Source organism: Gopherus flavomarginatus, chromosome 6, assembly GCF_025201925.1.
Source record: "Gopherus flavomarginatus isolate rGopFla2 chromosome 6, rGopFla2.mat.asm, whole genome shotgun sequence".
NCBI classification, from domain to species: Eukaryota; Metazoa; Chordata; order Testudines; family Testudinidae; genus Gopherus; species Gopherus flavomarginatus.
This window is the reverse complement of record NC_066622.1, coordinates 32,652,685-32,664,820: the sequence shown is the minus strand read 5'-3', so window position 1 is coordinate 32,664,820 and position 12,136 is coordinate 32,652,685. Positions and strand designations below refer to the sequence as shown.

Below are 12,136 nucleotides of genomic sequence, written 5' to 3'. Positions count from 1 at the left end.
TAGCTTTGGCCCACTACATGGAAGGAGACAGGCCTTAGGGGAGGGAGGGACCATACCTCTCGGAAGGTATCATAGGCCTTGGCCACGCCCTCACGGAGGTCAGCTGGCTGCTGGCCCCGGCGCAGTTTCCGGGCGTGCTTCTTATGCAGCAGGGTCCGTGTCACAGGGGCGGTTGGAGACAGGATGTCATAGACTGTCTCAGCTGTGGCCTGGGGAGGGGGGTTACATTAAGAGATAAAGAGACCCCAACACCACCCCCCATTGAGACCCTCCCCACATCCCAGATTCCTCCACCACACTCTATACACACAGACCCCTTCTCCCCAGAAACACTCATAGTCCCCACTGATCTGGCCTATGAGCCAGAACTGACTCAGGGCAAGAAGAAAGCATCCTGGAAGGGGAGTAGGGGCTAGCTGGTTGGAGCAGAGTGGGGGACTGGGAACCAGGACTCCTGGGTTCTGTTCCCAGCTTTATCACTAACTTTGGGCAAGTGCTTTCCCGTCTCAGTTTCCCTCATGACAAGGGGATGGGGGCTTAGTACTTGAAAAGCCCTTTCCGATGCTATTGCAGACCCCTACTCCTTTTCCCACCCCCACACCTTCCACACTCTCTGGATAGGGCCATGCTGCAGCCCTGCCCCAAAGCCCTGGGGTGGGGAGTGGCCTGTCCCAGGCTGTGGATGGATGGGAGGGAGGGTTCTCACCTGTATGGCCTGCACCAGGCGGTTACTGAGTTCCAGGGCGGCTGAGGCTGTGGAGGTCCCGAAGGAGGCAGCCCCACGTTGCAGCCCCCGGATGATGCGCCCGTCCTTGCGGTACTGCTCAATGGGCAGCCAGAACAGGTCACGCAGACCATGGACTGCGGGGGGGGGGGGGGGGGGGGGGGGGGGGGAGGGGGAGAAAAGAAAAAAGGAGGCTGCTTAGCCAGAAGTGGAGGAACCCCAGGGCAGAGATCACAGGTGAACAGCCCCCTCCAGGGCACAGCACCCTATCAACCCTCCCACTCCAGACACCATCGCGTCCCTCCCGCCTCCATCACCCCCACCACACTGGGACCCCATGCCCATCATCCACTGCACACTCACCCCAGCTCCCCCGTCCCCCTTACCACCCACCTCTCCACGCTCACCCCAGCTCCCCCGTCCCCCATCTCCCTTCCTCCTGCCCCATGCCTTCCACCCCTGATCTACAGCAAGGTGGTTCTCCCTGCACAGGGGCTTGGCACAAAGCTGGGGGGGGGGGGTCCCTGTGAAAGGAGAGGAAAGGGGGGGCTCTGCCGAGAACTCACAGAGCTGGACAACGGAATGCATGGGCCCCACACCACCCAGGATGCCTGGCAGCTGGTTCTTGCGGATGTCCGTCAGCCACTCAGTGAGGGCGTAGCTGATCACCTTGTCCACACCCAGGAGCCTGGTGGGGAACAGGCAGAGGGTATTGTGGGAAAGAATGAGGCATCCCACCATGGCTTCTTAGAGAGGACTAAGCCCTGGAGCCACCCTACAGACTACACCCCACCCCCTTCCCAGCATCTAGCAGGGCTCCAGCGATCAGCGGTGTCAGTCACGGTAAGAGAGTGGGGCAGAAACAGACAGCTCCATCCCATAGTCTGAGCCCTGCACGGGCACAGACCACACCCCCTGCCTGCATTGACTCCCTCCCCCCCCCCCCACCCCCAAGCCTGGCAGGACTGGGCACATCCCAGGCCCCACAGTTCACCCATGTCTGCAGCAGAGACGCTTGAGCTTGAGCTCAGAGCAGTTGAGCTGGGCCAAGCCGATGAGGATCCCGGCAAAGGTGCCCTGAGGAGGGGGAGAGAAAGGGTTAAAGCGCTGCTGATGCACAGCCCACCCCTGCATCCCCCCCTCCACAACACTCCCTATCCCACACCCATTCCCCACACCTCCATCTAGCTCCCCCATATATGCACAGCCCCCCCAACGCAACTCCCCTGATATCATGTGTACCCTGCATTCCCCTGCTCCCACCTCCTGGCACTGTCCTACCCCATAGTGCCATGCACACACCCCCACAACCTCCTCCCCTGAAGAGCAGTGCTGCCAGCCAGATACTCCTCTGTTCTAAACCTGGTTCCCACACTCAGCCCTCCTTGCCTCAGTTTCCCTAGTTGTAGAATGGGGACTACACCTCCTATGAACCACCACCTCCCCCCCAAACGCAGGCATGTCTCCACCCTCACCCTCCAGATACCCCCAGATTACAAGAGAGGTTAGCTCTGTCCCTACAGCCCAGGCAACCAGGTCAGTTTTGATGGGGTCTCCCTAGGCCAGTCTGATTTCAGCTGACACCACTTTAACTTGTTCCACACCAGTTAACTCCACCCTGACCCCAGTAGGATTCAAACCAGTGACCTAAGGGTCAAAGGCATCATGGATGGTCCCACTGTCCCCGCTAGTGCCAGCTCCTGGGGCTACATTAAGGCCCACCTGACAATAAGCCAAAGGGGTGGATTCTGCACCCCTGGAGAGGCTGCTCAGCACTGCACCCCTAGACCCAGCAGAGAAGGAGCAGCATCCCGACTGCACAATTCTAGAGCCTGCCCCACTTCAACCCCTACCAGTACCAGTGTCGTCCCCGCCCCCATACACACACACACAACCCACCATGGGCCAGATCCACCCCTCCCCCAGTGCCAGATGCCACCCCACTACCAACCCCTACCCCCATGCCCACTCCTACCCAGGACCAGATCCTGCCCTCAAGCCACGGAACTCATTCAACACTATCCCTCTCCACCACCAGTCCTTCCAGCAGGAGGCAAGAGGCTTTGGCTAGTTGTGGAGGGCACAGGGGTCTGGAATTACCCGCCACCTCTGCCCCACCCAGAGGTTCACTGGCATCTCCCCACCCCGCCCCACTTACCACCTGGTCCATGGTCATGTGCTTCCCATGATAGTCCAGCCAGATGGGCACTTCTGACGTGAACCGGAACTCCCTGGGGATCAACCAATCAGGACAGAGAGGTAGAGAGACTGGCAGATGAGGGGGCAGGACTTATAGCTGGGCCACCGCATGGGCACAGATCTTATACTAAGCAGGGCCCGAGCCTGGATGGAGACCACCAAAATCTTGGAGCTGCAGACAGTGGGGTGGGGACTCAGCAGGGGGCACTCTCCCCCTGCAGTGAGTGCTGACCCCAGCGCGGTGCTAGGGGGCGCTGTGCTGCAGGGAGCAGAGATCAGTATGAAGCACTCTGCCAGACAAAACGTGTAACTAAGGTCTTGCTGCTGCATGGTCATTGATGGTTCCCCCGGTACCTCCTCTATGGATCAGGCTGTGGGGAACCCTGTGATCCAGGCGGTTGTCCTAGCTTCCATCATTTCTGTTCTGCCTCCTTCACCCCTCATGTTCCCCTACCCACTGCTTCAATTCAAAATAAGATTCCCCTTCGCACTTCCTGCGCCCCACCCCAGAGGCAGCAGCATCTCATACCTGAAGTAGATGGGTTGGTCCGTGGAGGACGAGGCATTGGAGGAGGAGCTGTTTTCACTCAGCGTGGTCTCCACAGAAGCTGTCATTTCTACCCCCACCAACCCTGGCCCCCGGCTCCCCTCCTGCTCCTTCCCCAGCGATTCGGACTCGGTGGCTGAACTGGCTCGGACCCCTGGATCTGGGCGGGCTATTAGGGGGAGGGGAGAGAAAAAGGGTGGTCAAGGAGCAGGGGCTACACACACCCACACCCTGCCCCCCCCCCCCCCCGGGGCTGTACATGCTCTTGGCAGCTCAGGCCTTAGCAGCACCCCCATCTTGTGGTGACAGGTGGTAGTATAGCAGACACAACCCATGAAAAGCAGTCAGGAGCCCAGGTTACAGTCACTGTAACACTTGGTGTGATCAGACGCTCATGTGGCCTAAGAGAGTCTGTCCCCCTGCCTCAGTTTCCTCAGCATGAGGAAGGTTTATGCTGTGGCTACAAAGATCCAGAAGATCCTCAGAGGAGGAAGGTTTACCTCTCCCCAGCCAGCCAGCACCTCTGGGTTACTCTGCAACTTACCTTCTGTCCCAGCCTCCAAGGGCAACACAGGGTTAATGCTGACAGCCAGGCTGGTGAAGAAGTCCTTCAGGAAAAACAAGGCATCCTGGTGGAGGGGGGAGAGGCAGCAACAGGCAGTGTTATACTGGAAGGTGGGAATCCCTCAGTCACAGACCTGGCTGTGCTAATTACCCTTCTTTCAGGCTAAATGGAAGGAGAAGTTAAGCCCCTTTATGAGGGAAAGAGCTGGAAACAATAGAAGCCACCGCCTGAGGCCGCAAGCCTGAGCCATGTGGGCTGTGGGGTTTCCAGACCGCCTGCAAATGCAGGGGCTGGGGGATTGCTTGGTAAGCTGGGTGCGGGTGCAAGGCAGAGGGCCAAGAGACAGCAAGATAAGTGGAGGTGAGTGTGCCCCTGGAAGTCAGCAGGGGGACAGAGCTCCTTAGACACCGGGCTAGCTGGAGAGACAGACTTGGAAACTGTGAGCAAGGAACCAGCTGTTCATTCCTGGTGTGATCAGGGACACAGGACTGTGGACAGGGGTGAAAGTGGGCGTACCAGTAAGAAGCCGGTACCATCCCGTATGCAGCCCATGTTGAAGTGCTGCTGCGACAGTGTTTTAACGTCGCTGCCCCTTCCCTGTCAGCAGCCCTGCCGGCCGCTGATGGGGGAGGCAAAAGGGGCAGCTGCCCCGGGGCCAGCGATTTAAAAAGGCCCGGGACTCCCAGCCATAGGTGCCTACTCCATGGGTGCTCCAGCCCTGGAGCACCCACAGGGAAAAAATTGGTGGGTGCTCAGTACCCATCGGCAGCTCCCCGCCCAGCTCACCTCCTCCTCCGCTCCGCCTCCTCCCCCGAGTGCACCACCTGCCCGCTTTTCCACCCCCTCCTTCCCAGTGCTTGCGAAAGAGCTGTTTTGTGCAGCTGGGAAGGAGGGGGAATACGACGCTCGGGAAGAGGTGGGGCCAGGGCAGGGATTTGGGGAAGGGGTCCAATAGGGCAGGGAGGGGCCGGAGTTAGGGCAGGGACTTTGGGGAAGGGGTTGTAATGGGGGCAAGGCAGGGGCGGAGAAAGGGTGGAGTGGGAGGCAAGCACCCACCGGCGCTGGGGAAAGTTGGCGCCTATGCTTCCAGCCACCACTGCAGCTGGAGCCCCAGACCCTTTTAAATTGCTGCTGGAGCCCCTGATTCCCCAGTTGCCCCTTCTGCCCAAGGCCCTGCCCATTCCGGGGGCTGGAGCTGGCCCCCATACTGGTAAGAATTTAATATTACTTTCACCCCCAACTGTGGAGATGTTCTTTGTAAACAGACAGGACTGCACCAGAGAACTTGCCCCCCCTCGAATCAATTTCTCCTCCTCTTGGAAACAATAACTCTTGGCAAGACACCAGATGCTGGAAAAATCGCTCAGGCCAAAAGGGGCACCAGGCAGAGTCAGAGCCCATCATTGGTAAAGGAGGGGTGGGAGGAGGGGGAATCATTGAATGAGGAAGGGACAATGCTGAAGCCCAGGAAGCTGGATCTCTAGGAGAGAAAGTCGATTCCATTCATATATGTAGACACAGGCCTTTCTGCTCTAGGGAGCACCAGCTCTGATCCAGCCCCACAGCAGGGAACTGACATACATGGCCTTTCCCCTCGAGGGGGTGCTGGTCTGAATTCAGAGCCAGGTCATTAGGGACCTGGGGGGTGGAAAAAATATATCTGGATCAGGGCTCCCCCAGGGTGTGGGGCCAGGGCAGGGAGTCTCTAGGCAGGGCCCATGGAGCTATCTGCAGCCCCCCCATACCTGGTCGATGTTGAGGCGCAGCGGCAAGAGGGAGACACGCAGGCAGCACTCGGGGCCGCCCAGCCCAGCCTCAGGGCAGACATGCAGGGCCTTGATGGTGAGCTGTGAGGGGAAGTGGCCGTCACACACAGGGGGGGGGTGTACGGTCCACTGCCCTCCCTCAGCAGGGATGGAGCAAGCATCCCAACCCTCCCCCAGTTCAGATCTCACACCCAGCCCCAGCACTCACCCCACACCAAAACACTTCCCCCAGAGCCCTCCCCCTGCCCAGATCCCATCCCTTCTCCCCAGAGTCCACTGCCCCCTCTCCCAACCCCAGTGCCCACCCCAAATACCTTCCCCATCCCCCAGCTGCAGTGGCTGCCCCACATCATCAGCCCTCAGAACTCACCCCTAACCCAGGCCAGGATCCTACCCCACAGCCTCTCCTTAAGCCACAGCACTCACCTCATATTAACTCTCTAGTATCTGCTCCATCCCACCCCAGCCCCTTACCCATCCCTCTGTCAGCCCCTTGGCAGTACCATGTTGGAGTGGGCCCGGCGTGGCATCTTCTCGCTGGTGTACAGGTAGAGAAACTTGTTGATCTGAGAGGAGGCTAGCCGGTCACGGATCTCCAGCTCCTGCACGATGAACACCTGCCGCGACACTGGCTGCTCCTCCAGCTCCGCGGACGGCTTCTCTGCCCCACTGGGGTAGGTCTCATGCTGGAAGCTCACCTGGAGGGAGGGGAAGAGGCTAAGGCTTGATAATAGTGTGTGTGGGGGGGTCCCTGACAAGCCAGACACCCCCCGCCACCTCCCCTGCAGAAGGGCTGGGAGCAGAACACGGCTCTACAGTGTCGGGAGAGTTGAACATCATGTCTATGACAAGGAGGTCAGACCAATGAGCCTACCCAGCCGCTATCCTGTGGCAGGGAGTTTCCCAGAAAAGCCTCTGTGGGACGGATGTAAGCCCTACCCACTCTCACACACACACACACCTTGGTGAGCTGTATCTCCATGAGCAGGTCATGTAGGCGCCCAGTCCCACCCTGCGTGCGCCAGGTGTTCTGGGGCCGGTTGGCCATGGAGGAGCGGGAAGGGGAGCTGCGGGCGCTCGACGGGCCGGGTCTCATCCTGCAGGGCAGGGGAGAGACAGGATCAGAGCTGCTCAGCCTAGCCCAGCCCCAGGGCAGGCCATGCCTGCCAGGCAGAGAGGTCTCACCTGGGTGAGTGGGCGCGTCCTGAGGGCGTGCGCCCAACCCCAAAATCCCGCCCTCCATAAAGGTGCCAGACCACTGAGATCTCACGCAGCATGACTCGGCTCTCAGGCAATGGGAAGTGTGCCGGGGCCTTCAGCAGGTCTGTGCTGCCCAGCGGGCGTGAGAAGTAGCCGTCCTTGATGGGCACTGGCCCTTCCAGCAGCTTTGTCACCACTGGCTCTCCATCCTTGGGCTAGGGGGGTGAGACACACACAGAGGCAGGCCTCAGAGCAGATCAGTGGACTCAGGTTCCAAGCCCTGCCCCCAAATATCCCACTACCTCATCCTTCCTAAAACAATTCAGGCAGTTGGACCCGGCCCTGCCCGGCCCCACCCTCAACCTTTCCCTGTCCCTCCCACCTCCCCATGGACCCCAAAGCCCCACCCCATATCAGTTACAGCCCCCCCGGCCTTCCCCACAGTCCCCCATCCCCATGTGCCCCACAGCCCCCACAGGCTCTGCCTCCTCTTACTGGGATGCCCATGCCAGGCGCGTCCAGGATGCAGAAGTCGTCATTGTCGGTGGCCTCGCTCTCCTCCTCGCTGCACTCTGAGGAGCAGAAATCTAGCCCCACTTCCATGGGGGCTGGGGGCAGGGCTGCAGAGGGTGGGAGGCAGGAGTTGCCCCCAGCACTGTTCTCCCCTGGGAAGAGATACACTGAAACGGGGGAGGTTTGGTGCAACTGCCCGGCATCTCCTGGGAGGGGAGAAGGACATAGGTGAGATCAGCCCCAATGAGATACTCCTGCCACCCCACCCGACATCCCCCCTCCCCTGGATTGGGCCAACGGGCCCCCCTCCTGCCCGATATCCCCCCCGCTCTGCCCTTGGATCGAGTCAACGGCCCCTCCCACCCCACATTCCCCTCCCAAGCCCCGGATCAGGCCAATGGGGCCCTCCATCCCTGGAATAGCCCATTCAACCAGCTGACCATTTGGGAGCTAAGGGTGACACTAATTTCTCTAGCCCTGCAGCAGGAGTGATGCAGCCACATGCCACCCAGCCCCCAACCATTCTCCTCTGCCCCCCACCGTGCCCAGCAGCCCCCAAGGGGTTGAAGAGGCAAACAAGGGGACAGTGTGATCCCCTCAGCTCCCCAGGCTCTCACTGGCACCCCCTACCAGACTCTAGGTCCCTCAGGCTGCGGTCGGTGTCGATGAGGGCGTCAGTCAGGTCCCGCTGGTTAATGGTGGCTGTCTCGGCGGGCAGGCAGGAGGGCAGCGAGGCCGGGCTCTCTGACAGCTGGGGGCCAACGAGAACCAGGGGGTGTTATGTACTGAGTGATGGGTACCCATGGATCAGCACTGCCAGGGGAGAGCAGCCCCACCCTGCTCCCTGGGGCACAGCACACACTAGCACTGTGTGGGGGCACTCAGGTCAGTGCTGACGACCAGAGGAGACACCCTCTACTGAGCTAAGGTCCCTCCAAGCTGCGCAGCCTCCTATTAAGCCCCACAGGCCCCAGCACGGACCTGCCTCAGCTGGGGAGAGAGAAGCCCCTCCCTCAGCCCAGGCCAGCTGGAGCTGCCGTAGATGGGGAGAGAGCTGGTGAGAGTCCTGTTTCCTCACTGCAGCCCTGGGGCAGCCTGCACTCCAAACCCCTCATCCCTGGCCCCACCCCAGAGCCTGCACCCCCCTGCACTCCAATCCTCTGCCCCAGCCCTGAGCCCCCTCCCACACGCCAAACTCCTCGGCCCCACCCCCATCATATGAATTTTGTTATGTGCATCAATATGGAGGTGATGTGTCACACGTCACCTCCATACTGGTGGACATAAAAATCACTCCCCACCTCGACGTAAAAAAATTAGCACACACACTGCCTGGGTCCTCCTGTCCTGCAAAACAGTGCCCCCTAGCGCCGCATGATTGCTAGGGCAGAGCACCACCTACTGAACTCCCCCCGTCCCTCCAGCATATGCCTTTCCTTCACAGCTGTAAGGCCCAATCATCAGATCATCCTATTCAAGTTCCCACAAACTGCAAGCCAGAGAACTTCCCCATGAGATCCCCGCATCCAGCCCAGATCTGATGGTTGAGCTAGAGTGCAGCTCAGAGACAAAACACAGAGTCTTGATTTAAAGGCCTGGAGCCCACCCTGCTTAAGTTGCTGCAATAGTGAATCTCTCCCTGCTAAAAAAGAGAGTCCTTATTTCTCCTCTGATTGGTGCAGCTTCAGGTATTGGATCTCAGTCCTCCAGCCATGCCCTAAACTAGCTCAGCGCCGCCTAACTCAACTACCAAAAATCCCTGAGCATGTCCCCCATTCAGGCACTGAATTGGCATAACCCTGCTTAGCTAGAGCTTTGGAAGATCCCCATGCAGGTCTCCCATCCAGTCACCAAGCCAGCCTGACCTTCTCAGCTAGAGATGACACCAGTCCAGTCTTCCTCTCCCTACCTGCACTTTCTGACCAGCGATCTCTGTTGGGCTGTCCTGCCGGGGTGGCGGGTGGAGGTCCCCGTGGTTGACCACGTACTGGATAAGGTTGGCTAGCATGGCACAGGAGTCAGCACAGGTATGGAGATGCACCACATTGTTGGAGCAGCGCAGCTCGAACAGCGGCTGGGTCTGGGGTGGAACCAAGCGAGTGAGAGACAGTACGTGTCATACTGGGGTGGGGAGCTCGAGCAATGGGATCCCAGGTCCTTGGGAGAGGTTAGTGCAGGGCTCCTGACGGGAGGTGGGGCAGCTTAGGTCCCACAGGCTCAAAATGCAGCAAGGCTGCTTCGAAAACACAGAAGCTGCACTGGAGAAGATTCTCACACCGCAATGCTACGGTGATGTACAAGGAGGGCTGGGAAGTCACCCGCCTCCTGCATCCAGCCACATGGAGTGTCCTCCCCACCTTGCGCAGTCACCTCTTAAGTGGGGGGTTCTCTCCTGGGATTTCCATTGCAGTTACCAGGCCTGCCCCCACTCCACCCTTTCTGGCTGGGCGGAGCCTCACCAGCTTCCCGTCGGCGCTCCCCTTACACGTGGTGATGACCAGCTCGAGCAGATCCACGTCCAGGACGCACACATAATCTGAGGCCAAGGGAGAGCAGAGATTCAGCCTGACTGGATCCCTGGGTCTATCCTGGGCTCTGGGAAGGGACTAGGGCCTGGTGGGTTTGAGCAGCGGGGGCTGGGAGTCAGGACTCCTGGGTTCTGTTTCACGTTCTCTCTCTAATTTGGGCATGTCCTCCCCCCTCTTCTTTGTGCATTAGTTTCCCTGCAGCAATTAAACACACCCAGGATGGGGGAACGGTTAAATCCATTCAAATATTTGGGAAGCCCCTTGACATCCACAGATGGAAAATTGTTAAGCAATACAGGATGACTTCTACAGAGCTGCCTGCCACCATGCTGGGCTATGAGGGCCAGCTCCCCCATCCAAATACTGACCAGGCGCAAACTTGCTTAGCTTGAAAGATCTGCCGAGAGCCCAGCCTGAGGGGCTATGGGGGCATGATGCTCGAGGAATACTTGCTGCTTCCCAGCAGCCTTTCAAATAGCTGTTGTTTTCAGTGCCCAGAGCACAGCAGAAGGATGGACACGCGGCCCGTCCAGCTCTTACCCTTCCGCAGATCGACCATCTCCACATCGCATTTGTCAGACAGGTAGATGGCAGAGTCATCCAGAATAAACCTAGGGGAAGGGGCGAGCGACTTAAACCCTGCCGCCCCTCCAGTAGGCACATGCCAGCCGGATCAGGTACAATCAAGATCTTGTCCATCACTGTACAGTAATAGACTCAGACTCATAGACTCTAGGACTGGAAAGGACCTCGAGAGGTCATCGAGTCCAGTCCCCTGCCCTCATGGCAGGACCAAATACTGTCTAGACCATCCCTAATAGACATTTATCTAACCTACTCTTAAATATCTCCAGAGATGGAGATTCCACAACTTCCCTAGGCAATCTATTCCAGTGTTTAACTACCCTGACAGTTAGGAACTTTTTCCTAATGTCCAACCTAAATCTCCCTTGCTGCAGTTTAAGCCCATTGCTTCTTGTTCTATCATTGGAGGCTAAGGTGAACAAGTTTTCTCCCTCCTCCTGATGACACTCTTTTAGATACCTGAAAACTGCTATCATGTCCCCTCTCAGTCTTCTCTTTTCCAAACTAAACAAACCCAATTCCTTCAGCCTTCCTTCATAGGTCATGTTCTCAAGACCTTTAATCATTCTTGTTGCTCTTCTCTGGACCCTCTCCAATTTCTCATGAACCCAAGGGCCCCACACAGTGCAATAGGTATCAGCAGAGACTTCTGGCCTGTGACACGGACCCTGACTCCCACCCTGGGCCAAGGGAGTAAGTGCTGGGGAGTGGTGGCTCAAGGAATAGGATATGGGTCCTTTCCCCTCTATAGGGCATTGGTGCCAATCCAGCCCCGGGTGGGAAGACAAGGAATAGCACATGGGCCTTTCCCTTCTAGGGGCGCTGGCTCTAATCTGGCCCCAGAACAGTGGGACTGGCTGGTTTGAGAGGATGGAGAACTGGATATAGGGCCTTCTAGGGGCGTTGGCTCTGTCCTGGCCCCAGGGGGGCAGGGAATGGAATACAGGGTGCTGGCTGGCGTGAAGAGACTGTGCATGCTGGGGTGAGACTCCTGCAATAAAGCGTGCCCGGCCCAGCAGTTCACGGCTACACCCCAGGTAACTGGAGTAGACACAGGCAGAGAAATCACTCAGGATTCCATCGTACTGGGCTCCTTCTACCACGCCCACCACCACGGCATCCAGGCATCCGCATGATGGCGGCTCCAGAGCTACTGACCCCAACTTCTTCCACACAAGCCACCACTTGGTTATTGTGTGCAGCCCAGTCTTGACCCAGAGGCAACAGGTCTCAAGCCCCCTGGTCTCACCAGCCCTGGGAGAGACAGGGCCTCCCTTGAGAGGGCAGCTCCCTTGGGTTGTCCCCAGCTGGAGGATGCCTACCTGAGCAGGAAGATCGAAGTATCCACAATGATGTTGCTGGACAAGGTGAAGGTCTCGGCCGTGATGAGCACGCGGACGGGGAGATACAGAGGCCTGAGGGGTGAGATGGTAGTGACAGAACCAGCGTGGAGGTGGGGTGTGATGGGAGGGCTAAAGGAGCCAGGGAGAGTCCCCGCACGGCAGGGTT

General features: G+C 58.7%; 1 protein-coding gene across 2 annotated transcripts in view; it reads right to left on the bottom strand.

The window, feature by feature from the left end:
* Positions 1-12,136, bottom strand: part of ATG2A (autophagy related 2A) — a 38,162-nt gene that overhangs the window by 776 nt on the left and 25,250 nt on the right. For both annotated transcript variants that reach the window (XM_050958838.1, XM_050958839.1), the window contains 17 exons: positions 11,950-12,042; positions 10,583-10,653; positions 9,974-10,050; positions 9,424-9,594; positions 8,145-8,265; positions 7,497-7,720; positions 6,987-7,216; positions 6,763-6,898; positions 6,305-6,499; positions 5,781-5,882; positions 4,015-4,099; positions 3,453-3,639; positions 2,883-2,955; positions 1,719-1,801; positions 1,291-1,412; positions 707-861; positions 57-209 (listed from right to left, as the gene is read on the bottom strand). In XM_050958838.1, the coding sequence (XP_050814795.1) occupies positions 57-209; positions 707-861; positions 1,291-1,412; positions 1,719-1,801; positions 2,883-2,955; positions 3,453-3,639; positions 4,015-4,099; positions 5,781-5,882; positions 6,305-6,499; positions 6,763-6,898; positions 6,987-7,216; positions 7,497-7,720; positions 8,145-8,265; positions 9,424-9,594; positions 9,974-10,050; positions 10,583-10,653; positions 11,950-12,042 (2,278 nt within the window). The remainder of the gene's footprint in view (positions 1-56; positions 210-706; positions 862-1,290; positions 1,413-1,718; positions 1,802-2,882; positions 2,956-3,452; positions 3,640-4,014; positions 4,100-5,780; positions 5,883-6,304; positions 6,500-6,762; positions 6,899-6,986; positions 7,217-7,496; positions 7,721-8,144; positions 8,266-9,423; positions 9,595-9,973; positions 10,051-10,582; positions 10,654-11,949; positions 12,043-12,136) is intronic.